Source organism: Haliotis cracherodii, unplaced genomic scaffold (genome assembly GCF_022045235.1).
Source record: "Haliotis cracherodii isolate W230 unplaced genomic scaffold, xgHalCrac1.p SCAF_20, whole genome shotgun sequence".
In the NCBI taxonomy this organism is placed as follows: Eukaryota; Metazoa; Mollusca; class Gastropoda; order Lepetellida; family Haliotidae; genus Haliotis; species Haliotis cracherodii.
Window position 1 is genome coordinate 4110524 of NW_027266276.1, and position 24386 is coordinate 4134909.

The following is a 24386-nucleotide window of genomic DNA, read 5'->3' on the forward strand; positions in this document are numbered from 1 at the left end:
GGAAGAGCACTGTCCGTGGCCCTTCTAGATCTGTCTAAAGCGTTTGATACGATGTCGCATTCACATGTGAGGAACGGGCTGGTGCGACATGGTGCGCATGATCACCTACTCAGCATAGTAGAAGATCTGTACACCGGCGCTAGTACTCAGTTTACGACACCTAAAAGTCAGACATCCCTGATTCAGATCCAAAGAGGCGTCAAGCTCTCTCCTTTGTTGTTCAATCTGGCAATTGACCCTTTATTCAGTCTCCTAGAGGAACGAGGAACTGGATACCATCTTGATTCGGGGATGGAGATCACGGCAATGGGGTACGCCGATGACACGGGTCTTGCAAGTGGTGACATAAGCGGACTTCAAACCAACCTGGGCCTGGTAGAGATGTTTGCCGGGATACTGGTCTAAAACTAAACGTGCTAAAGTCATACTGCTTCACTATCACACCCAAAGACGGGAAACAGACGTACACGGTGAACACGGAAGTAGCGGCGGTACTCGATGAAGGCGAAATCCCATGGATTGATCCAGGTACATCAGTTAAGTACCTGGGCGCACTCATAGATCCGTGGGTAGGGACTACAGGGAAGACCTGGTCTCATTTGCTGATCTAATGGTGCAAAGGTATATCCGGAGCGCCGTTAAAACCCGCCAAAAAGTGTGCCTCCTCACCAAGTACGCAGTTCCCCGTCTCCAATAACGGGATGCTCAATCACTTGGACAACATAGTGAGAGGGAAAGTCAAGGTGTGGCTCCATCTCCACCCATCAATTGCGACGGCTTTTTCTCTACACCAGCAGTAGAGACGGAGGTTTGGGCCTACCATGTCCGCGGTACATGGTTCCCTGTAGCATTGTGCGGTCGAAAAGCCGGGTAGTAAACTCTGGTGACCTGATGTTGCGTACAATCAGTGCGGAGATTAATGCCAAGGGACACCTTGAACGGCTGGTAGACAAATGGGGGCTTCCGGCGTGCGCTACAAACCTCAAGGGCCGAAAGGCCCGAAACTGGTGTCGTAACAAACAAAGGACGGCCAGGTACGCCCATTCGGCCCAAGGGCTTGGAGCAAGATTGCTAAGGGACAACAAAGCGGCCAACTGGTGGTTACGAGGTGAGACCCTCTCAGAGTCCGAGTACTCACTGGCTGAAAAGCTGCGCACCAACACCTACCCCACTAGGGAGGCGCTGCATCGGGGACGAGCGACAGGTGATGTGAAGTGCATAACAAAATATGTACCGCCGTATCGACTGCCGCCAAGCTCCGTGGTTGGGCAGTATTGTGCGAACGCAGACTACGTCTGGGGGATGCCTATTTCAAGCCCAACCTAGTCTGCGTGAAAGACGGGAAGGCGGTAGTAGTTGATGTGACGGTCGTATGGGACCCGAACAAGGGGGCCTTGGTAGCGGCGGCCAAGGAAAAGGAGAGAAAATACAGACCACTTGTGCCTTCGGTTCTGGAAAGAACAGGGGCGTCACAGTGCGAGGTCTATGGCCTCCCTCTCGGAGCGAGGGGTAGCTGGTTGCCCCGATGCTACAAGGTGCTCGAGGTCCTTGGCATCCCGAAGTACAGTGCCAAGTACTTTTGTCTCCTGCCTCTGTGCAATACCATAAGACTGCTGCGACTATTCATGGACCAGTAAAGAGGATTGAAAGCGGCAATCTCGGATTGAACCAAATGAAAGCCGCATAATCACTATGGAATCCTACTCGGCACTGAACAGGGAAACATGAGTGCTAACGGCTTTATGAGACAGACTCTGATCTTGGTGCTTGGTATCGGTTGATATTACAAGTGTGTTGATATGTATATTGTACTTTGTAAATATCACATATTGTATTATGTATTTATTTTGGCTGACACGGCAGCCGTATAATATCCGTTTCTAGTATATAACGGTATCTGAGCTCATACAGCAGTTGTCACTTGGGTACATCGGAATGTACCATGAGTATAAGCCGATTCGAAGCGTAGCGCCCGGCCTATATCATTAGTTTAATTCAGCCACTTTACCGAAGGTTCTGCATGGCATAGGGCGTAGCCCGGCTTATCATACGGCGCGTGGGTAAGCTGGAGGTATATTGCGTTATACCGGTGCATGTACACATGTATAATATGGTTATGTTGACTTAAGAAATGGTGCCGATTATCTAACGGCGAGTAGATAAGGTACTGTGTACCGTAACACCTAAATGTACATAAGGCGAGATATGTATATGAATAACCAACATCTTGGCGAGTGAGATGGAGAAGGACTGCCGGAGGACATGACGGAACGGATGCATACGAGTGGAAGACATGAGCGCACAATGAGCATGACAATTTATAATCTCAGGCAATATAATCGGTACAAGAGGCAGATTAGTATCAAGCATACTAATAGTAAAACAATATATAATTTCCCATTTTGGTTCCCGAAGTAGTGGATATAATACTATATACCACCATTTTTTTACTTTTTCTTTCATTTATGGGAATATATACCTCACACAGGTATTTTTTTTTCCTCATATATACCTATATATGTACCGTTTTGAATACAATCAAAGTTTTAATATTTCATGCTTAGAGTATTTTATACTCCTTAATGGTGCTGTGTTCCATGTAATTTAACATATATGTATCAGTCATTCATGCAATGACAGCTATCGTCCGTATAAAGGATACTTTGTATTTGTGGTTTGAGTCCATAAGACTGTTATATACAGAATGTATGGTGATGGTATTGGTGATGGTGTTTTAGTTACAGTTAATGATAAATTTAAGATCTATAGTCATATAACCATAAATAACGAGGTTTTGGGTTTCATCCTTAGTATAACAATACTAAACAAGGCAATATATACATGCAACTTTAGTTAATAATATAAATATGTTATGTTCAGATGGTAAGCGGTATTAAACCGCAATAAACTGTAAATAATCACTTGTGTTTTGTCTTTCATACCATTGGAGCAGGTTCCAGATCACAGCTATTCAATAACATTATGCCTGTTAGGGTAATCTGGCATCATGAGATGTTCGGAGTATTCACTCATTGACATCACACGACGGATGTCGTCCTTTAGTAAGAACTCTATTTTCACTAATGTTATGCCATACGTCCTCTCAGTATGGGAAACACACTGTCGTGGCAGTTAACTTCATATTAGTAATGACTTAGTCATAACTAATGGAGAACCTCGCCCCAGCTTGCACTTGTGCAAAGAAGGGTCGGTTTGCCGTGCCGACAAGAGAGAACCTTCTCATAAGCTGGAAATGGCTGTAAGTTATTAGAGGTTACCCAACCCGGATGGGGAAGCTGTGGGGATCAACAGTTGAGCTTTAACGGCGAACAGTGTGACGCCTCCAATCTGATGGCGAAATAAGAATCATCGCTGATTCTTCTACTAATAGCCATACGGAATAGCAGTGTACCCTGAACAGTAGTAGTGGTGGTAGTAGTGCTGATAGTAGTAGTTGTAGATGAAATTGTAGTCGTAGTAGCAGCAGTAGTAGTAACATTAGTAGTCGTAGTAGTAGTAGTAACATAAGAAATAGTAGTAGTAGTAGTAGTAGTAGCAGTAGTAGTAGTAGTAGCAGCAACAGCAGTCGTAGCAGTGGCCGTAGTAGAAGTGGCAGCAACAGTTGTAGTAGTGGTGGTAACAGTGGTAGTAGTAGCAGCAGCAGCAACATCAGCAGTAGTAGTAGCAGCAACAGTAGTAGTAGTAGTAGTAGTAGCAGTAGTAGTAGTTGAAGATGAAATTGTAGTAGTAGTAGCAGCAGCAGCAACAGCAGTAGAAGTAGAAGTAGTAGTAATACTTATATCTATATATTAATCGGCATGTAGCCATTATTCCTCGAAAATTATCGTCATATTTATCAAAACATTTCCGATATGATCTTTTTATTCAAATTCATAGCCATAAGATTTTGCAGTTTCCATTTGTTTTATCTGTGATATTTGATGATGTTTCATGTTATCTTCGAATCCATGCTATACTATTGTTATTTATATGCAAATACTGAAATACTTGGGGCAGTCGGGTATCCCAGTGGTTAAAGCGTTCGCTCGTCACGCCTAAGACCCGGGTTCGATTCCTGACACTGATACAATGTGTGAAGCCCATTTCTGGTGTCCACTCACACACTCACTGAAATACTAGTGTGTAGTTCCCACTGTGAAGGAATTATGCAGAATGATGTATTTTTGTTCCATCATTTTAATTGTTAATTATCCGGAGCAGTATGTTAATATACCGATGATGATGCAGAGTCGGAGCTGATGAAACAGATGTAACCGGGGATGTTCATAAAAAACACAGGTCGTTGTATGTAAGGAGGATTACTTGACGACGGTCAGAACAAACGCCCTGAACATATACTTACAAAAATATTCCGCTGAAAGCAGCGCTGTAGAATAAGGCGGCTATACGGGTTTATTTGATTTAATGTAACATAGTAGAAGGAATAAACATCATTTCATTGCAAAACAGTATATGTACAGTAAACCACAAGTATAACGAACTGTTTTTGATCCCGTCCTTTTGCTGTATACGTATATGCTTATAATGAACTACGGTCATAACGAACTTAATTAGTTGTACCTTGAGTTTACTGTATACAAAATAAAGAACACACACACACACACACACACACACACACACACACACACATATATATATATATATATATATATATATATATATATACATATGTTTCATCATCTTTATGATCTTTTAATCTTGTAACAGGTCCTGCTTAAACTAAGTACAGATATCCAACTCCATGTGGGATTGACGCTAAGTCAATACAGCGGTGCATACCTGCTGGACGGGTTAAAATATAGGACGGTCACCCCAAGCCTGCACACAATCAGTGGCAGGGTTCACCAGCTTTTCGGGCTACTTCATTTTCACTGAACGTTTGCTCATGCGCAAAGTTACATTGATATGGTGGTATCCTTCCTCAGACAGATTAATACCATGTGCAACCCCTTGAAGACACACAGCGACTACCTTCATGTGTTGATTACACGGAGACTGTGGTATTTTATTTTCAGTTGGCACACTGTGAGTATGCTTATACTAGTATTTATTTTCCAACCAACATTAGATGGTAATCAAGGGGTGCACGTTATATCTATATTGGAGTTATCACATGAAAGCCGAACTGTCGTAGAGTGGATTGTAATAACGTGTGTACATTTAAGATGTGTGTACTTATATTTACTTAATAACCCACCTAACAATTACATTATCGAAGTCTTATTAATTATTCATGTTATTTTGTTTAATTAGTATCCTACTACATGTATTTGGTACCTACACAATCCAACCATAAACACATGTTTGTTTGTTTGTTGTTTAACGTCGCACTAAGCAATGTTCCAGCTATATAACGGGGGTCTGTAAATCTGTAAATCGCGGTCTCTAAATAATCGACCAGACAATCCAGTGATTGACATCATGAACATCGATTTACTCAATATAAACCAATGTAAATTATAATTATTCAAAATGATAAAAATAAATTGTAAAGTTGATTTTAAGTATATTTGAGTAAATCATGCATGTAATTCTAGACATGTGATCTTTACAGATTTTAACCTTTTAGATCAGGAAACAGAAACAAAATTATTTTTTTTATTGTGTGTGTGTGTGTGTGTGTGTGTGTGGTAATAGGTATAAGGAGATGACACATCATATTCTGCTCCACCCTTTGACCTACATTTAGTCATCACATAGCCCAAGGACACCCGAATGGCAACAAGCTCGGCGTTTGAATACCTCAGTCAATACAGCGTTAACCATAATGCCTGACAATACACACGGTGAATAGATACACATCTGCACCCTGAGGCAATGGCGTATGAAAGGTCAATGTACGCCTGGTTGACCACCCGTAACAAAGGACGCCATATTATTACTTGTAGTCAAATTGGCCCCTTGAACACGTTGGTATAACACGTATTCTTTGATCGCCCTAATACTTCTGTCACAAGTATCAAATAGTTTTCACTTGAACCATTATAGAGATAAAACGATGCTTGCTTGTGATATTCAATTACGTCAGTGGGCTATACAACCCGCATTCCCATACGTGATACTGATATCCTTAGAAAAGCTTGTCTCAATGTCCGCGTATTTGATGTGAAGTCGTCCATGACATGATTAGCACCAGACCAGCCAACAGGGTGTGTGTGAAGAATAGGGAGTAAGTGGGTTGGATTTAACGCCGCTTTTAACAGTATTACAGTTATATCACGGCGTGTAAGCTTACTGTGTAAGGACAGCCCGAAGTGATGCAGGTCTCAGACGTTTACCACTTCGGTGAAACTCACGAGCACGGGTACGGTGCTGACAAACCTAGAAACATAATCGGGGCGAACCAGGATTCGAACTTTCAATCTTAGTTTTCTGGCGTGCCCAATGGACGCAACTCTGAACAGCGAATAGCGGCGCCTAAAACGACTGGGCCAACCGTGCCCCCGTGTGAACTATAACGGAACCATAAATTATCTCTGTCTGAAGCATCTTCGTCTTTCTTAATAGTGATGAAAATCATAAGAAAGTATGCAACCCGTATGCACACTTATATTTGAAAGTAAGCTATGTTTACGCACCTGCAGTTCTGAATTAACGTGGGTACAATGTGTGAAGCCCATTTCTGGTGTCCCCCGCCGTGATATTGCTGGAATATTGCTAAAAGCGGCGTAAAACTAAACTCACTCACTCAGTCTAAATTAACGTGTAAGCTCCAGACCAGCACAAGGACAATACTATAACTAAAAGTCTGGGTCTCAGAAAGTATTGTCAGTATTAGCTGTGTTGGTTTTTCCTGCACACGTCAGAGAATGTTAATCAAACACACTGAGTGTCAATGACGGGACATGGATTGGTATGGAGCGGTGGCCTTAAACCTTGTGTTTAAGGTAACAACGATCTTAAAGGGACCACTAACTTTATTTCGTAATAACCGTAGTTCGTTATAAGCACATACACAGCATATATACATCAAACGGACGGGGCCAAAAAACAATTCGTTATAAGCGTGTTCGTTATAAACGTAGTTTACTGTATAAGAATGTATATACAATTATTAACGAGTTTAGGATTCTATTTATTACTTGCCGATAATAATATATGTTTTGAATACACTGTCGTGTGTGAATAGGCAGCCATCAACGCGATCCAAAGCTTACTCCAGTTGAGTTTAAGAAAACAATACTTCCAACGGGTCATAGTCGATACTTATTCATGTAATGCAGTAAAACGGCCCATCTTTAGAATTCAGTCCGTTGCACAAAGCTATCGTAGCGCTAAGGTTATCCATAACTCCCATATACTTAGACCTACGACTGTCGTTGCGCTAAGATTGCTTTTGTGGAACGCGTCCTGCACCACAAACTTTACAATCAGGTCACAATGCCCTATGACGTAATTTGTGGAATTATGTTGCACGATCCACCATGTGACGTCAGCCTAGCAACAGGGTTGCTGGGGTCATCGTGGTCGCAAGACCCAGGGATATTGGGAGTTTTTAGTAGTGAACTAGTTCCCGCAGTACATAAGCACGCGCTTTTACTGTGTGTGTATACAACTGTGTGTATTAAACGGGTGATCTCTTCACGGGTGAATAATAAATATGTCCGGTTTAATGTTTGTTATTTTACATATATATATGACTAATCGTAAATATATGTGACATTCTAGAGAGTTTAAATCAAATGTTTACTATTACTATTACCTGGGGTATCATATTGCACGTCACCTGATCCATTGACTGGGTTAATAATGTATGCGCCACGAGCACACGAGCTGGTATGGAGTTTGGCGCCATTATTATTTACAGATTAAAATAAAAAATGCAGCAAAGAAGGTTTAAGTGATCCTGCCACAGTCGGGCTGGTTAGGCTCATCATCAGCTCAGGGCCCTTGCCCCCTCTACACGCAGTTCAGACAGCGAATGGGACTTCTCCCAGGAAGCCCTGCCCAGTCAAACCAACCCAGAACTTTTCGGAGAATGTGAAGACTCCTCAACACTACAGCCTTCTGCATTACCCAGATTGTCAGAAGAACTTTATTCCTGGTTGAAAACCCGAGTACTCTCCCAATGTCAGTCAACAGATTGGGAGGTACCAAACCTAAGGCAACGAGAACTATGGGGATTCGGACAACTTGGTACTTGGGATGCAAGCGTGACATTTCGAAAGCGAGGTCCCCATATTTGCCATGTTTTTCCTCAACCTTGTCAATCACATTACTGTCAAAAGGGACAAAAAATTCAATGATATAAATGATCTCATTGGATTTATCAAAAAGGACAAGATCAGGTTTGTTGGCCTGGATATGTCTGAGGATATATACGGGCCTATTCCAAAGGATTTTGTATTTATCATTTTCCATGACGCCCTCTACATATTCCGGGTCGTACCATGGATGGACCTCTGTGTCAAAACCACAAGCATGACGAAGACGGTAATAAAATGAGTGCCACGAGTGCCATAAACATAAACATATTATTTCAAAAGTCTATTTATTTATTATGTTTATTTGAACGTTTTTCATGATCTTACTGTGTGTCGTTGTAGTAGACAGGGAATATTTCCGGCGAAAGGTGTTATTTCACGCCAGTCAGGTATCGGTTTTGTATTTGGCTCCTGAGAGATTCTAGGGCTTCGGTCCTGCCCCACACTGAAGCACATGTATCACATGTGGCCTCTCCTTGGGCAAGTGACTTTGTTCGAATATGGACCTCTGTTCGCCCAGCAGTGAGTGGGTACCTGGTAGGATGAGATGGTACCTTCTAGCGCCGGGCAGTTTGGGTTGTATACTCCCCAGGGAGATGAGAATGATTCTTGATTGCGCATTCATCCAGTGACCGGGGTAATAAAAGCGCTTTGCGCATGCCCCTTAGTGTCGAAATATGCGTAATATAAATAGACTATTATTATAAACATATTTATAAATATGTTTCTATGTTTCATTACTAAATCTTTTAAAAGTCTTATCTGATAAGTGGATATGTTTATTAGCCCGAACATAAACCTACATAGCAATTGTGATTCACTGAACAAACTGACTCAATGTCTGTCATGCATGACGATAGAAACGCTCATTAACTGTTCTCTGTCAAGGTATGTGCACAGTGATATGAGTTGATAGCAGATGGTGTATTTATAAACGTAATTATACAAACCATTGCACTTAGTTCATTGAAGCATATATAGGTATGCATATCGATAACAAACATCACTCGTGGTGTGCGTAAAAAAAGATGATTTGGAGAAAAATACTATTAAATTACTGTCGGAAATGCTAGAAAACTGCTTTTCTGGCTTCATTTAATATATACGAGTTATAGGACTATGATAAGAGCAAAGATAAATATAACGCGAATTGACTTAATCTAGCCTGTCCTAACTGACATTGTGATTACCCTTAAAATGTGCGTTTACAGATTATATGATGATAAACTTGTTGTGTATTCGTGCATGGATAACCTGCGGTAATTACCTAGCTAACAGCTGTCCCGAGGTGATGACCTCACACCGTCCCTGCATTCTCCCAGGTGCAAATGTCACCGAGTTGGGGGTGGTCTCAAAATATTGCTGTACTTAATTGACATGCATTGATGGGGTAGCGATATAGGATATGTACTGCATTATATTTGTTTGGAAACATGATGGACTAGTTAAGAGCTATGAAACAGGATAAGTATTGGAAGGTTGCGGTTTTGGAATCCAGACGTATTTGTTGTTCTACAGATGGTTTCTTGAGGTAGCATTTATCTCCGCTGATGACGTATATGAATCTGTATCGTCGCTTTCAGACTACTCGTGATTTGGGCGACAGTATCTGATTCCCGGACGTTATATTAACTGGCGATACCCATGACAATGACACTGACGTTGTTTAAAATGGGCAATAACTGAAGTTCCAACCAGTCTTTGAACACATCACTTCCTAAAATCACCAGTTTTCTTTTTCGCCTCGAAAACTAGCACACAAGCATCAATAAGACCCATATGATATCATAGGTTGCGGCGTGCACGATTACCTTTACCCCATGGTACCATTTGGCGCTTTCTGTCCATCTGCAGATAGCTACATGTAGTCAGGGGAATGATTCATCAAGGTAAATAATCTGGACGCCCTGATTGTGATAGTTATGAATGGTTGGGAGATAATGTAACCTCATGGACAGGATGGAATATTTTCCCTGCAAAGGGGCGGTCGGGTAGCCTAGTGGTTAAAGCGTTCGCTCGTCACGCCGAAGAGCCGGGTTCGATTCCCGACATGGGTACAATGTGTGAAGCCCATTTCTGGTGTCCCCCGCCGTGATATTGCTGGAATATTGCTAAAAGCGGCGTAAAATCATACTCACTCACTCCCCTGAAAAGTGCTCGGTCATCGCCACCCGCAGTTTATCGAAATCCTATCTCTTAGAGAGCAATGGTTAGTGCAGTCCGGGAAACATTAATTGTATCTTAAACTCCTCCCACATTCTACTTCAGGTTAGGTTTACCTACTGCTCATAAAGCTTTACACAATACGCCTTTTTACCCTGTATCCTTTTACGTCCCAGTTTTGTTTTTGAGACCACCCCTGTACCTGTTTTGTTTTCTTATCATACAGTAGACTTGATGGCATGAATTGATAATCCCATAGCTTGGGTAGTTCGGTAATTCACCCTATCTAAATTAATAAATGGTTTCCCTCAATCTCTCTAAATTGTAAAGAACTTGTATACATTTCCCAGGACAGACTCCATATCGTGTACCATGGTTATGGCTATGCAAGTGTAATGTGACATGCATCATGGGAGCAATGTTAACAAAACAAACGCAGCGTCTTTTTGTCATTTTAGAAGATGCACATTTAGGATTTTCTCAAAATGATTTTTGTGTGTGGATTAGATGTTTTATGAAGACTACATTATTATAATCATAACGGAGTCACGTGCGCATGTTTCTGTGGTCCGTTTAAGACTGCCATCATTGGACTAAGAATAAATGTGAACTTCCTGTTTTCGTTCGAATTTGTCTCCTGCACACCTCACAGTTTCAAACTTTGTAATCACTCTTAGTTGAAATACTGTTATTGTTTAATGAGCATATCTTTGCCTCCTTTGCTCGACATCGACTGTCCATTCGTGACCAACTCGTGTTATTCCGGGACAAGCCGAATAGCGACTCGTGCCCCTCTCGTGGTCATTTTTCCGACCGGGTTCCGTCTTAGCGCAAACGGGCATACCTAAAATAATTGTCAACTCGTCGCATTATGGTTCACATAGATTTCCCAATATATTATATATATTTCAGATGCAATTTAAAGCACATCTGGACATGCGGAATTATACAGTATGATTGAACACATTTGACTGTGCCTTGGGTATATTTTTAGATGCAAGACACATGTAAAATCAAAAATTATTTCTGAGGGATTCTTTGACGAAGAACTTGAAATCATACGCACGTTCTGATTGATTTGTCATATTTTCGCACATAATATTCATTGATAGGGGGACGAAACTTCTTGCAGGTTATGGAAAGAGGCGAGTGGTGACGAATGATCGACTGTCATGCCCGAATTTGGTGACGTCATTATGTTGCGCGTGCGATTATTGCTTTGATCTCCGTTTTCGTTAATTGAACGACTATAGCTCACTTTCCTGAACGTTTCAGTCATAATGATAATATTCACAGCGAACATGAGCGTGTCGATTCTGACAATGTCAGTTTAAATTGTTATTGCTCATGCATTTATATTTGCAGGCTTCCAACAGTGGAATCAACAAAGTTTTGTGATTATCAAACGGAAATGTATTACTAACAACACAAGTTTGAATAAAAGGCATAACACATCTGGCATTTAGCGACGACGTGATCCACAGTGAACAAAATGCCGGTCGAACGTAAGTTCCAAGAACCACAACTCTCACTGAAACACAACGGCAACACGTCAAACGGCGACGCTGCTATAAACATTATTAGCTCGAGTGATACTGACAAGGCAGCGCCTGGTAATGGAACTCTGCAAATAGAGGACACCACAGCGTCCGATGGGAAACTGACTTCCAAAGATGACAAATCAAAGGACAGTGATGAGGATAAGAAAATATCCTATTTTCAGTTGGTGAGTAGATGTTTGTTTCCTGACATTAGATTTTTGTTATCAATGAAGGAAAGCTTGCAGATCCTATAGCTGCAGATAGGAGAGTTTTGAACTGATAATACATGTGATAGAATAAGCGAATGATTCCAGGTTATAGTGATTTCGAACCTTGAATGTGCCACCCCAAACCTGGTTACCTATGTTTTAGTTATTTGAGGCGACTAACGGGACCGGGTGCAAGTTACATGTAAAAGAGGTATATTTAACACATGAAGGATAAGTGAGTATATGGGTGGCATGTAGGATACTTTCAGTACCTGCGGCGTTCAACAACAAACAAACAAACAAATATACAAACTACTTTGACCGTGAATATGAAACAATGTGCTCCTTTCCTAAGCGTAATAGTTCTTTCGTGATGCAATGGGTAAAACATCTGCTCCAATATGTCATCAATCCAAATCCAACCAACCAAAATCAAATATCGAAGGTAGGTGCTTCGCTTCATCTCTCCGCGTTGTACCTAAAGAGGTTTGTTTGTTTGTTGTTTCACACCACGTTCAGCAATATTCCAGCTATATAACGGTGGTCTGTAAATAATAGAGTCTGGACCAGACAATCCAGTGATTGATATCATGAGCCTAGTCGCCTTTTATGGCAAGCATGGGTTGCTGAAGACCTAATATGCCCCGGATCTTCACGGATGAAAATTGGATTTGACAAAAGACTGAAGCGTAAACTGAAGTTGCTCTGACCTCAACGATGCAGATTTCAACACAACTTCGAGTGCATGCCACAAACATTTCTGATGGTTCGATGGTCTGATGCTTTGAATCCCAGATGTCGCCTGATTGTGATCCTTTGTTTGCCATCACAGATCTGTGCCTGTGGATTTTATCAAACTGGCGGGGGCACGGGTGGCCCAGTCGTCTAAGGCGCCGTGATTCGCTGTCTGAGACCTGCACCACTTCGGGCTTTCCTCCCACATTAAGCTGACACGCCGCAATATAACTGGAATACTGTTAATAGCGGCGTTAAATCCAACTCACTCATTCACTCATCAAACTGGCAAGCGACTTCTACCAACATGGCACCGGGGTTTCCAATCACATTAATCTAAACCGCCGTTATACCACTGAAAGTCTGGGGTAGCCTTGTGGTTTAAGCGTTCGCTCGTCACGCTAAAGACCCGGGTTCGATTGCCCGCACGGCTACAATGTGTGGAGCCCATTTCGTGCGTCCCCAGCAGTGATATTGCACGAATATTGCTAGAAAAGCGGCGTAAAACCATACACTCTCACTCACTCTTAACGGCTTAGAACCTAACTCACTCATTATGTTAACAATATAGCTCTGAATATGTAGCAATTATGTATCCCTTAATTTGAGCATGCGTGACAGTGATGTCATTTGTTCTTCAGTTCCGCTACACTGATAAAAAGGACGCTATTATGATGTTCATCGGAACGTTGGCGGCAATGGCAGCAGGCACAGTGTTACCGTTAAACCTCATCTTCTACGGACAAGTCATCACACTCTTTGTCGGCGGTACCAGTTCAAACAAGTGCGATTTTATTCATATAAATACATGGAAATTTGTTTTGTGACATTTAATTGGCTTACCAAGCACATTCGTTTGCTCAAATGTTTCCATAAACCGAATAAGAGGCTACGCCCACTAACGGATTATTGGCTGGCAATAGATTGGGCGGGGCTTTTTTTGTACTATTGCCCTGAAGTAATATAACTGATTTCGTACTGCTGTCTACAGTTTTTTGTGTTGATGATTAACAAATCAGTCAGTGAAGTTATTAGTGTTGGGGGGCGGTGGTCGGTAAGCCAAGTGGTTAAAGCGTTCGCTCGTCACGCAGAAGATGCGGGTTCGATTCCCGACATGGGTACAATGTGCGAAGCCCATTTTTGGTGTCCCCTGCCGTGATATTGCTGGAATATTACTAAAAGCGGCGATAAACCATACTCACTTCTATAAACACAAACATTTTGAAGACAATTCTTTAATTACACTTAAACTAAAAATAGCAAGGAACCGACCGTTTGATATTCTGGGTGGGCTTGAGGTATTGAAATAAAAATAATTGTTTTTTTTATTGTGCCGATCAATGTCGGCGGGATACAGTGACTCGCATTGAACCAAATCATTGAGTCTGACCATACGATCCTTTTTGACGCCTCTTACCGTGAAGATCCGGGTTAAATATAGGTCTTCAGCAACCCATGCTTGTAGTAACAGGCGACTATGCTTGTCGTAAGAGGAGACTGATGGGATCGGGTGGTCAGGCTCGCTGACTTGGTCAGGCTCGCATGTCATCGAATCCCAATTGCGTAGATCGAAACTCATGAAATCAATCACGGGCATGAAACAAAGTCTCGCTAGCGTTTGATGACAATATACATTTGTTATTGATCAATTTGGCACATATTAATTAAACTGAAAATGTAATTAGGAACAGAAATACTCCAGCTATATGACGGCGACTCTCGGTTTGTTATTCGGTTTGTTTGTTTGTTTGTTTGTTGTTTAATGCCGCACTCAGCAATACGGCGGTCTGCAACTAATCAAGTCTGGACCAGACAATTCAGTGACTGACATCATGAGCATCGATCTACGCAGTTGGGATCGATGACATGCATCAACCAAGTCAGCGAGCCTGACCACCCGATCCCGTTTGTCGCCTCGTACGGCAAGCATGGTCTGCTGAAGACCTATTCTACCCCGGATCTTCAAGGTTCACCCGACACGAGTACCCCATCTACCGCCCCAGCCTCAACCAAGTCAATTTTACAGACCGCCGTCATACAGCTGGAATATTGCTGGGTGTGGCGTTAAACAACAAACAAACAAACTAACCAATTTGAGGGGCAAACGAAACCATGCCTCTCAGTTGATTTTACGTAGTTGATTTTTAATTGAAAACATATTTGGTTATTATCATATCCAACAAATGAAATTTACTCGCGCTTAGTCAGCACACGACGAATACTTTTATATGGTATTATATATTATTCTTAAGAATTATTTGCTTTGAAACTTTTAAAAATGAAAAATAATTTTCGCATAATACATAACTGCTGATGGGTATCGTCGATATCTTATCTTTGAAAATCAATAAATGTGCTTTTTTCGACACAAATTTACATTTCAAACATGGTTGGGGTCTTGTGCTTGCAAATTCCTTTCTAACCACAGTTTTCCATTGAACCAATTTATTTGTACAGACAAGTATCCAGCCTCACATTACTTTTTACAAACTATTACTGGAATGACAGATGGTCAAATTTAACAACAGTTTTTTAAATTTTCAATTGCAAAACATCAAACTTTCTTTAGTTTAATAAACTTTAAAAACTATATTTAACCATATATTTTCCTTAACCTCGTTTTCAGCGTGACTGGCCTAAATGAGACAAATCCGTATGCCAATTTAGTTGAGCAAACTTCATCAATCGCCATCATATTTGTTGTACTTGGAGTGGTGGCCTTGGTCACCAGTTACCTGGGGGTCGCCATGTGGTCATGGACCTCTGAACGTCAGATTCACAAGGTCCGGGTCCACTTCTATCGATCTGTGATGAAACAAGACATCCCCTGGTTCGACATTCACAAGAGCGGGGAGTTGAGTACCAGGTTCTCAGAGTAAGTTTTCTTCTTTATAGTAAGTGGCTGGATGAATTGGGCAGTTGAGGGAGTTGAGTACCAGGTTCTCAGAGTAAGTTTTCTTCTTTATAGTAAGTGGCTGGATGACTTGGGTAGTTGAGGGAGTTGAGTACCAGGTTCTCAGAGTAAGTTTTCTTCTTTATAGTAAGTGGCTGGATGAATTGGGTAGTTGAGGGAGTTGAGTACCAGGTTCTCAGAGTAAGTTTTCTTCTTTATAGGAAGTGGCTGGATGAATTGGGCTGAACGCTGCTTTCAACATTATTTCAGTTATATCACGGAGCGTCAGCTTGATGTAGAATGCCAGAAGTAACGGTTACCACTTTGGTTCAAACCACGAGCACGGGTATGGTGCTGCCCAACCGGGGAACATAATCAGGGCGCATCTGGGATTCAAAGGTTTTTCGCACGACTAACGAACGACCAGTGTCCCATCCTTGAAAAAGATTTATTCCACCACGGGTGGTGTAGCCTCGTGCTTAAAGCTGGTCACGCCGAAGACACGAGTTCGATCCCCCAGATGGGTATAATCTGTGAGGCCCATTTCTGGTGTCCCCCACAGTGGTTTTACTGGAAAATTGCTAAAAGCAGCGTTAAACGATATCCACTCACCCACTCACTATTCCACCATGAATTTAGAAAATACCCGATCCCGATACTCAGAATCTTTAAATGCCCATAACCAGTCCTGATTGAAACAGTTGATTTGTTAACCGCATAGCCGGGAGGCTAGAAAAGTACTTCTTTCTCAATCCTTGTTGGTAAATTCTCAGAATAGGTTTTATTTTTTAAATACGAACAATTTTAATGTTATTCTTAAACATAACTGTATCTTGTTTCACGAAGACGGTCACAACTTCAATACTAGTTCTCCAACATAGATATAACACACGTTTTCTCAATATATATATTTATATATCTTCAGGGATATGCTGCAGATCCACAGCGGGATGGGAGACAAACTGGCGATATTTGTCCAGTGGCTGGCAACCTGGCTGGCCTCTATAATTATCTCCATCGTCCTGTACTGGAAGCTGGCGCTCGTCGCCTTGTCATTCAGCCCCTTTATTATTCTCATATCTGGAGCCATCATTGGAGTAAGTCATTGCTTTGTCTGTTTGTTTGTTTGTTGTTTAACGCCGCACCCAGCAATATTCAAGCTATATAATGGCGGTGTATAAATAATGGAGTCTGGACGAGATAATCCTACGATTGACATCAGTGCTTTTTTTTATTCAAATCTAATGTAGACAGACATGTTAATCAGGTGTTAATCAAGAATGTATGTAAATGTATTGTTTGCTTGCGTTTGTTTCCCTTTATATGTACCGTCTCTCCTTTCCTTCATTGCGTCCATGTCCTTCATATTTCAGTATGCTCGGAATGTAACGAAGCAGGAATCAGAGAAGTACGCTAAGGCAGGAGCTGTGGCGCAGGAGGTGTTTGGTTCAATACGGACAGTGCATGCATTCCAGGGACAGGAGAAAGAGTGCAGCAGGTGCGTGGCGCAGTTCTCTCTGATTGTGTTTGTATGTACACCATACACATGCTTGTAGTTTGTTTATTTAGTGTTTAACGCCGCACTGAGCAATATTCAAGCTCTTTGACGGCGGTCTGTATGTATCGAGTATGGACCAGACAACCCAGTGATTGACATCCTGAGCATCGATCTACGCAATTGGACATAATATCCTGTCACTAACAACAATCTCACTGATGACTTAATGGTTTATCTCTTTGTGAGTGAGTGAGTGAGTTGGGTTTAACGCCGCTTTTAACAGTATTCCAGTCATATCACGGCGTGTCAGCTTAATGTGGGAGGAAAGCCCGAAGTGATGCAGGTTTCAGACGTTTACCACTTCGGTGAAACCCACGAGCACGGGTATGGTGCTGACAAACCTAGAAACATAATCGGGGCGAACCGGTATTCGAACCCACAATCATAGGTTTCTGGCGTGCCCAAGGGACGCAACTCTGCACAGCGAATCGCGGCGCCTTAGACGACTGGGCCACCCGTGCCCCCTTATCTCTTTGTGACACCAACGGGTACAGGTATGCTGTTGACAACCCAAGCATCAAATGGCATGTCAAATAGAAACACTGTTTCGTAACTGTTATCCCCCCACGCCCAAACAAACAACAACAATGAAACAGCTTTACATCTGTTAAATGTAATAAACAAGGACATTGTGAGGGGACTAACAGCGACTAAACCTGACTAAGATATTGATAAGTGCGGTGCTTAACAACAAACAAAACCAAAAATCCTGACTAAATGTCTTTACATTTGACATGTAGTCAGTTTGGCTTCTTTGAAATGTTTGAAACATCTAACCTGTCTTCGTAAACATAAACATAAACAAACCACGTCAATATTTAATTTGATGACAAATGGATATCCTTGAGTGCAATTATAGTATTTAAACTCTCTTCCAAAGGTACGATGATAACCTCATCGAGGCGAAAAGCATGGCAGCTAAAAAGGGCCTGGCTATTGGATTGACGATGAGTGTTTTCTGGATAATCGTTTTCATCGACTTTGCTGTAAGCTTTTGGTATGGCGTCTATCTTCTCCAGACTGAAAGCTTGGACCCCGGCGTTATACTCCCCGTAGGTATCATAGCGTTAGCATTATAAAGAAGACTTGTTATTTTTTGCCCAAGCAGAGTGTTATCTATGCTTGACAGTTGACTTTATATCACCTAGCCGAGTTCAGTGTGTGCGTTGTTGTGTTATTTGCTGTTCTTGGTGGAACGAAATAACATTAAATGTTTAGATAACGTGTTTTGATCGATCTAAAAACCTGATAATCATGTACTGTGGTTGAGTAATTGTTTAAACCAACATATCCAACCGCCCCAAGTCTAAAGAATATTTCAGTGTAAATGATGGTTACAATAATAAAGTGCATCAGATGACACCATAGCATGGTTGAAGGTTAATGAAAGAAATTACAAATACAGCTCTTCACTTCTTTTCCTCAAGAGAAAAGCTTACCACACATGTAGAAAAAATGAAAGTAGAAAATGTAAGCAAAAATAATCCATATGTGTTACAGATATTTATCAACATAATGATTGGATCAACGTCTCTGGGCATGGCTTTCCCTTACTTGGAGATCTTCTCCAACTCCTTGGGAGCCGCAGGGAAGGTCTTCAGCATCATAGACAATGTGCCTAGTATTGATAGTTCATTGGACGAGGGTCTTAAACCACAGGCAGTGATGGGAGACATAGAGTTCCGGAATGTAGGGTTTACCTACCCGACGAGACCGGACACACAGGTATCTTAATGTCGCATTCTTCATGCTGATACCTGTTAAATGGAACAGCTTGAGTCCATTGCAATTGGGGTACCCAGGAAGATTTATTCACGTCATTCAAAACATCCATTGTGTCTTCTGAGTTCGTAGTATATTTTGTGTTACTTATCTAATAGTCAACAATCACTGTATTATTAGTTTTAAATATGGTCACATTTCACCTCGAAGTCATACGATATTGTCAGCTTTCTCATGGGTTACATGTCACCAGGAAATCATAATGATATTGTCAGCTTTCCTTATAGCAACATTTCACCAGGAAGTCATACGATATTGTCAGCTTTCTCATTGGTTACATTTCACCAGAAAATCACAGTGATATTGTCAGCTTTCCTTTTAGTCACATTTCACCAGGAAATCATACGATATTGTCAACTTTGTCTTGGGTTACAATTCTTCTGGAAGACAGACCATATTGTCAACATTTTCTGGGGTACAATTTCACCAGGAAAACATATGAAATTGTCAGCTTTCCTTATTGTCACATCTCACCAGCAAATTATAGTTATGATAATTAATTCATACACTATTGTTTGCTTTCTTTATGGTAACATAGCGTGCGAGATCATCAGCTTTCATTACCAGTGTGTTCTGCAGTGTTATCTGTTTCCTTTGATCTATAACTATGTATACATTCATTGTAAGTATCGGAAGTTTCATTAACTCCATGACGAGGTACGTTTAATGGATATGTAATATCTACATATACTAAATAGGAACCCGTGACGATCCGGGGTAGAATAGTTCTTCAGCAACCCATGCTTGCCGTAAGAGGCGACTAACGTGATCGGGTGGTCAGGCTCACTGACTTGGTTGATGCATGTCAGCTATCCCAATTGCGTGGATCGACGCTCATGATGTCAATCACTGAATTGTCTGGTCCACACTCAATTATTTCCAGACCGCCGTCATATGGTTGGAATATTGCTGAGTGCGGCGTTAAACAACAAACAAACAAACACACCGATTAACAAACTAAGAGGCGCCGTCATATAGCTGGAGTATTTCTGTTCCTAATATAATTTTCAGTTTAATTAATATGTGCTAAATTGATCAATGACAAATGTACATTGTCATCAAACGCTAGCGAGACTTTATTTCGTGCCATACTTTGCAGATTCTCAAGGGATTTGACCTAAAGGTACCCCAGGGAAAGGTGGTGGCTCTTGTTGGACCCAGTGGATGTGGCAAGAGCACTACTGTACAGCTTCTGCAACGATTTTATGACCCCAAGGAAGGCGAGGTGACACCCTTACCAGTACCTCCAAATCTAAACCCGTTAAGATCTGGGCCAGAATAGGTCTTAAGCAGTCCATGCTTGCCGTAACAGGCGACTATGCTGGTCGAAAGAGGAAACTAACGGGATCGGGTGGCCAGGCTCGCTGACTTGGTTGATGCATGTCATCGTATCATAATTGCGAGGATCGATGCTCAGGATTTCAAGCACTCGATCGTCTGGCCCAGACTTGATTATTTACAGACCGCCGTCATATAGCTGGAATATTGCTGAGTGAGGCGTTAAAAACAAACAAACCTCTAACTCTAGAACCATATCGAACAGTAAACTAACACATATTGAAATACCAAAAAAATTCGACTATTTAATTTGTTTTCGTACAATAAGCATCGCAATGGATTCAACTGATGTTTCTTGTTGGCTTCCGTGTACCAAGATTCTGCTCGATGGCCATAACATCCGGGACCTGAATATAGGATGGCTACGTCAGCACATCGGCATCGTGAGTCAAGAGCCCGTGCTTTTTGCAACCACAATTGCTGAAAACATTCGCTATGGCAACCTGAGCATAGACAAGGCAGGCATAGAGAAGGCGGCCCGAGAAGCCAACGCCCATGACTTCATCACGCAGCTACCGCAGGTGAACATCGACAAAACATCACACATTTATATACTGCCGGACAAAAAAGAGAATACACTTAACAACTGGATATGACAAAATAATTACAAAAGTTATAAAACGTTACAAGAATTAAAACATTGCAAAGTGAAGGTCCAAAATCCAACTATGATACCCGAACCGAATACAAAACAATCGCATAACCATTTCTTGTTTGTTTATTATTTAGTAGCCGTTAGACAAAGGTGTATATTTTCTTTTATCCTGTAGTTACGTTTTGCCAGGATTGTATACTATTAATACCGAAACCAAAATGAAGAATAAAACTAGACTGTTTTAGCAGTTTAGCATGAACGCAAAAGTGTGTGAAATAAATCTCTAATCTTAGATATGTATGATTTATAGGGGTATGACACAATAGTCGGAGACCAAGGGGGACAACTTTCTGGCGGACAGAAACAACGGGTAGCAATTGCCAGGGCCTTGGTTCGTAACCCCAAGATCCTGCTGCTGGATGAGGCGACATCAGCGCTGGATCACGAGAGTGAAGCCATTGTGCAGAGTGCTCTTGAGCAGGTGCGAGTGAGTCTTGTGCATATCGGGATGATGGTGCTGTCGTGTAAGTGTCGAGATCTTACCATGAGAGTAAAGGCAGGCGGTACAACGCTCTTGAGCAGATAAGTGAAGCAGTAGTGTACAGCGCTCTGCGGCAGGTGACAACCTGTTACAATTGAGGCCATGAGGCAGAGCTATCAAGTGAAGGTGTAAAGCGTTACCACTTTAGACTTGAAACAGTAATTGTGATTTATTTTGCATTTTTTACACAAATATATCATAAACTATTGCTATATTGAACGCAACGTCATATATTTATTCATATTTCGTATTAATCAGATATATATTTGTTGTCTGTTTTCATCAGGCCGAACGAGGGCGCACAACAATTGTCATAGCTCATCGTTTGTCTACCGTTAAGAACGCTGACGTCATTGCCTCTATTAGTCATGGTCACGTGGTTGAACAAGGAACTCATGACCAATTGATAGCAGATGGTGGACTGTATGCCCGGCTAGTCGCGCTGCAAGTGAGTGTCCTTGACAACAAGATTTATACCATGATGACAGGGTTTATAAGGCCGTCATGATGCACATGTATTGAAGAAAGAAAGTTTGAGATATTTTAAAATAAGTTATAGAACCATAGAGTCTCACAACAACAGTCATGGTCTCTAACGGACGACATTGTTATTTGAACTTCCGTTTGTTTACAGACGAGGGTGGAAGAGTCAACAGATGCAGGTTCGTAAAAGTGTCAGTAAATGTGTAAAGTGAGTGAGGGTATTTTTGCGCCGCTTTGAAATGCATTCCCGTTATATCACGCTTGTCAGCTTCAGGTAGTAGAATATCCCGAAGTCATGTCGATCTCAGTCTTTCACCACTTTGGTGAAACCCACCAGTACGGTTGCGGGATGACAAATCTAGACACATCACCAGGTACCAGTGATGATCCGGGGAAGAATAGGTCTTCAGCAACCCATGCTTGCCGTAAGAGGCGACTATGCTTGTCGTAAGAGGCGAATAACGGGATCGGGTGGTCAGGCTCGCTGACTTGGTTGCTGCATGGCATCGTATCCCAATTGCGTAGATCGATGTTCATGATGTCAATCAATGGATTGTCTGAATCAGACTCGATTATTTACAGACCGCCGTCATATAGCTGGAATAGTGCTGCGTGCGGCGTTAAACAACACACAATACAGAAACAAACAAACGTTATCAGGACGATCCGGGAGTCGAAACAACCATCATAGGTTTCTGGCACGCGGAGTGGGTGTAATTGCCGCTCCTTAGACGACTTGCCCAAAAAGGTGTAAAGAATTTTAATCGATGAAATTGTCAGTACATTTGAATTATGTTATGGCCAGGGGTCAAATTGCGTTATGACATTTGTCATACCAGGCTGGTCAGTCACGATTTGGAATGAATGACCAGTGGCCAAGGCACCACAATTCCTAAAGCTGCGTTGCGTCCCTTTGTCGAATCAGACTCCTGACGCCTGTTTAAGTACCAGATGTACATGGATTATTCAAGCCAGTGGAGATAATGAGTTACGTATATTTTCGTATCATTTGGAACCCGCGATATAAATGAAGACAGACTGTCTTATGGATGGCGCCTTCTGTATCAATGTCAATGCAAGATGTCGGAACAGGTGATAGAGTATCGAGCACTGAAAACAAAACAATTCCTTAACTGTTCCTACATGTTTATTGCATGTGAACAAAATTCTCACACTAAAATGATCCAGTGGTGTTACAGATATGGTAGATATTGACATAGTGGATGACTCTGATGAAAGCGATGACGAAGACCCCATCCTGGATCCAACCTTCGAGAGGACGTTGTCTGATGGCAAGGGCCACCTGCATGTCAAAGTGCGTCCTGGCTCTGGACGCAGAAGAAAGAACACTGAAAAAGAAGATGATAAAGAAATAGTTGAGGTATACGTAATGTCTGAAATTGTTCTCCCTCACAGTATCACCCGGGACCGCCCCACCAAGCAATATTAGCGACAGGACCATCGTGTTGAGTCCCTGAACGGGATCGAGGTAACGCATTAGGGGCTCTGGGTTTGAAGAGATCCCCAGCAACATGTATGGTCGAACGAGTCGATCACTGAGCTCGGAGCTCAGGCGTGCTGACACTCGGTCCAGGGTGCTCGTCCTTGCCTTGACAGGATCCGTTGACCCTTACGTTACACCCTTACATAGAATTTGCTGAGGTGCCATCACTAACGGTCAGGTTGTGGACCGTTAACATTCATGCATTTCCACTGACTACAGAAATGGTATGATGCACATTTTTTCAAAGGAAGAGATGTTTAAATGATGTTTTAATTTTCATGATGCTAATAATCTTCTCAAACTATTTTCCTTATGTTTATTGTTATATGTATGTACGTACATGTACACTATATTACACAACCCGTGAAGATCCGGGGTTCAATAGGTCTTCAGCAACCCATGCTTGCCGAAGAGGCGACTGTGCTTGTCGTGGGAGGCGACTAAGAGGATCGGGTGGTCAGGCTTGTTGTCTTCTTTGGTCTCCTCAAACTATCTTCCTAATGTTATTTGTCATATGTATGCACTGAGTGTCACTGATCCCCTATTTGGTATGGTGACCAACATGTACATGAACATGCAAACAACCCGTGAAGATATGACACCTGTATAACATGTATATTCCATGTATATTTCATGTATATTAAACCTATATTACATCTATATTACATCTATGTTACATGTAGATTACACCTATATAAGAGCTATACTACATCTATGTTACATCTATGTTACATGCATGTTATATGTATGTTACATGTATATTACATCTATGTTACTTGTATATTACATCTATGTAACATGTATTTTACATCTATGTAA

The 24386-nt window shown here is 41.7% G+C and overlaps 1 protein-coding gene across 2 annotated transcripts in view; it reads left to right on the top strand.

Moving 5' to 3' along the window:
* The first annotated feature begins 4896 nt into the window (after positions 1 to 4896).
* The window catches only part of LOC139470226 (ATP-dependent translocase ABCB1-like), a 30810-nt gene continuing 11320 nt past the window's right edge, over positions 4897 to 24386 (top strand). The window contains exons 1-14 of one of the 2 annotated variants that reach the window (XM_071252546.1): positions 4897 to 5046; positions 11754 to 12114; positions 13515 to 13657; positions 15500 to 15748; positions 16692 to 16863; positions 17140 to 17264; positions 18205 to 18376; positions 18825 to 19049; positions 20206 to 20331; positions 20762 to 20965; positions 21350 to 21520; positions 21867 to 22028; positions 22215 to 22242; positions 23263 to 23444. In XM_071252546.1, coding sequence (XP_071108647.1) covers positions 11881 to 12114; positions 13515 to 13657; positions 15500 to 15748; positions 16692 to 16863; positions 17140 to 17264; positions 18205 to 18376; positions 18825 to 19049; positions 20206 to 20331; positions 20762 to 20965; positions 21350 to 21520; positions 21867 to 22028; positions 22215 to 22242; positions 23263 to 23444 — 2193 coding nt within the window. In that variant the 5' untranslated portion in view covers positions 4897 to 5046; positions 11754 to 11880. Of the gene's footprint in view, positions 5047 to 11753; positions 12115 to 13514; positions 13658 to 15499; positions 15749 to 15959; positions 15968 to 16691; positions 16864 to 17139; positions 17265 to 18204; positions 18377 to 18824; positions 19050 to 20205; positions 20332 to 20761; positions 20966 to 21349; positions 21521 to 21866; positions 22029 to 22214; positions 22243 to 23262; positions 23445 to 24386 lie in introns of those variants that run through there. The other variant, XM_071252547.1, reaches the window with a different exon arrangement.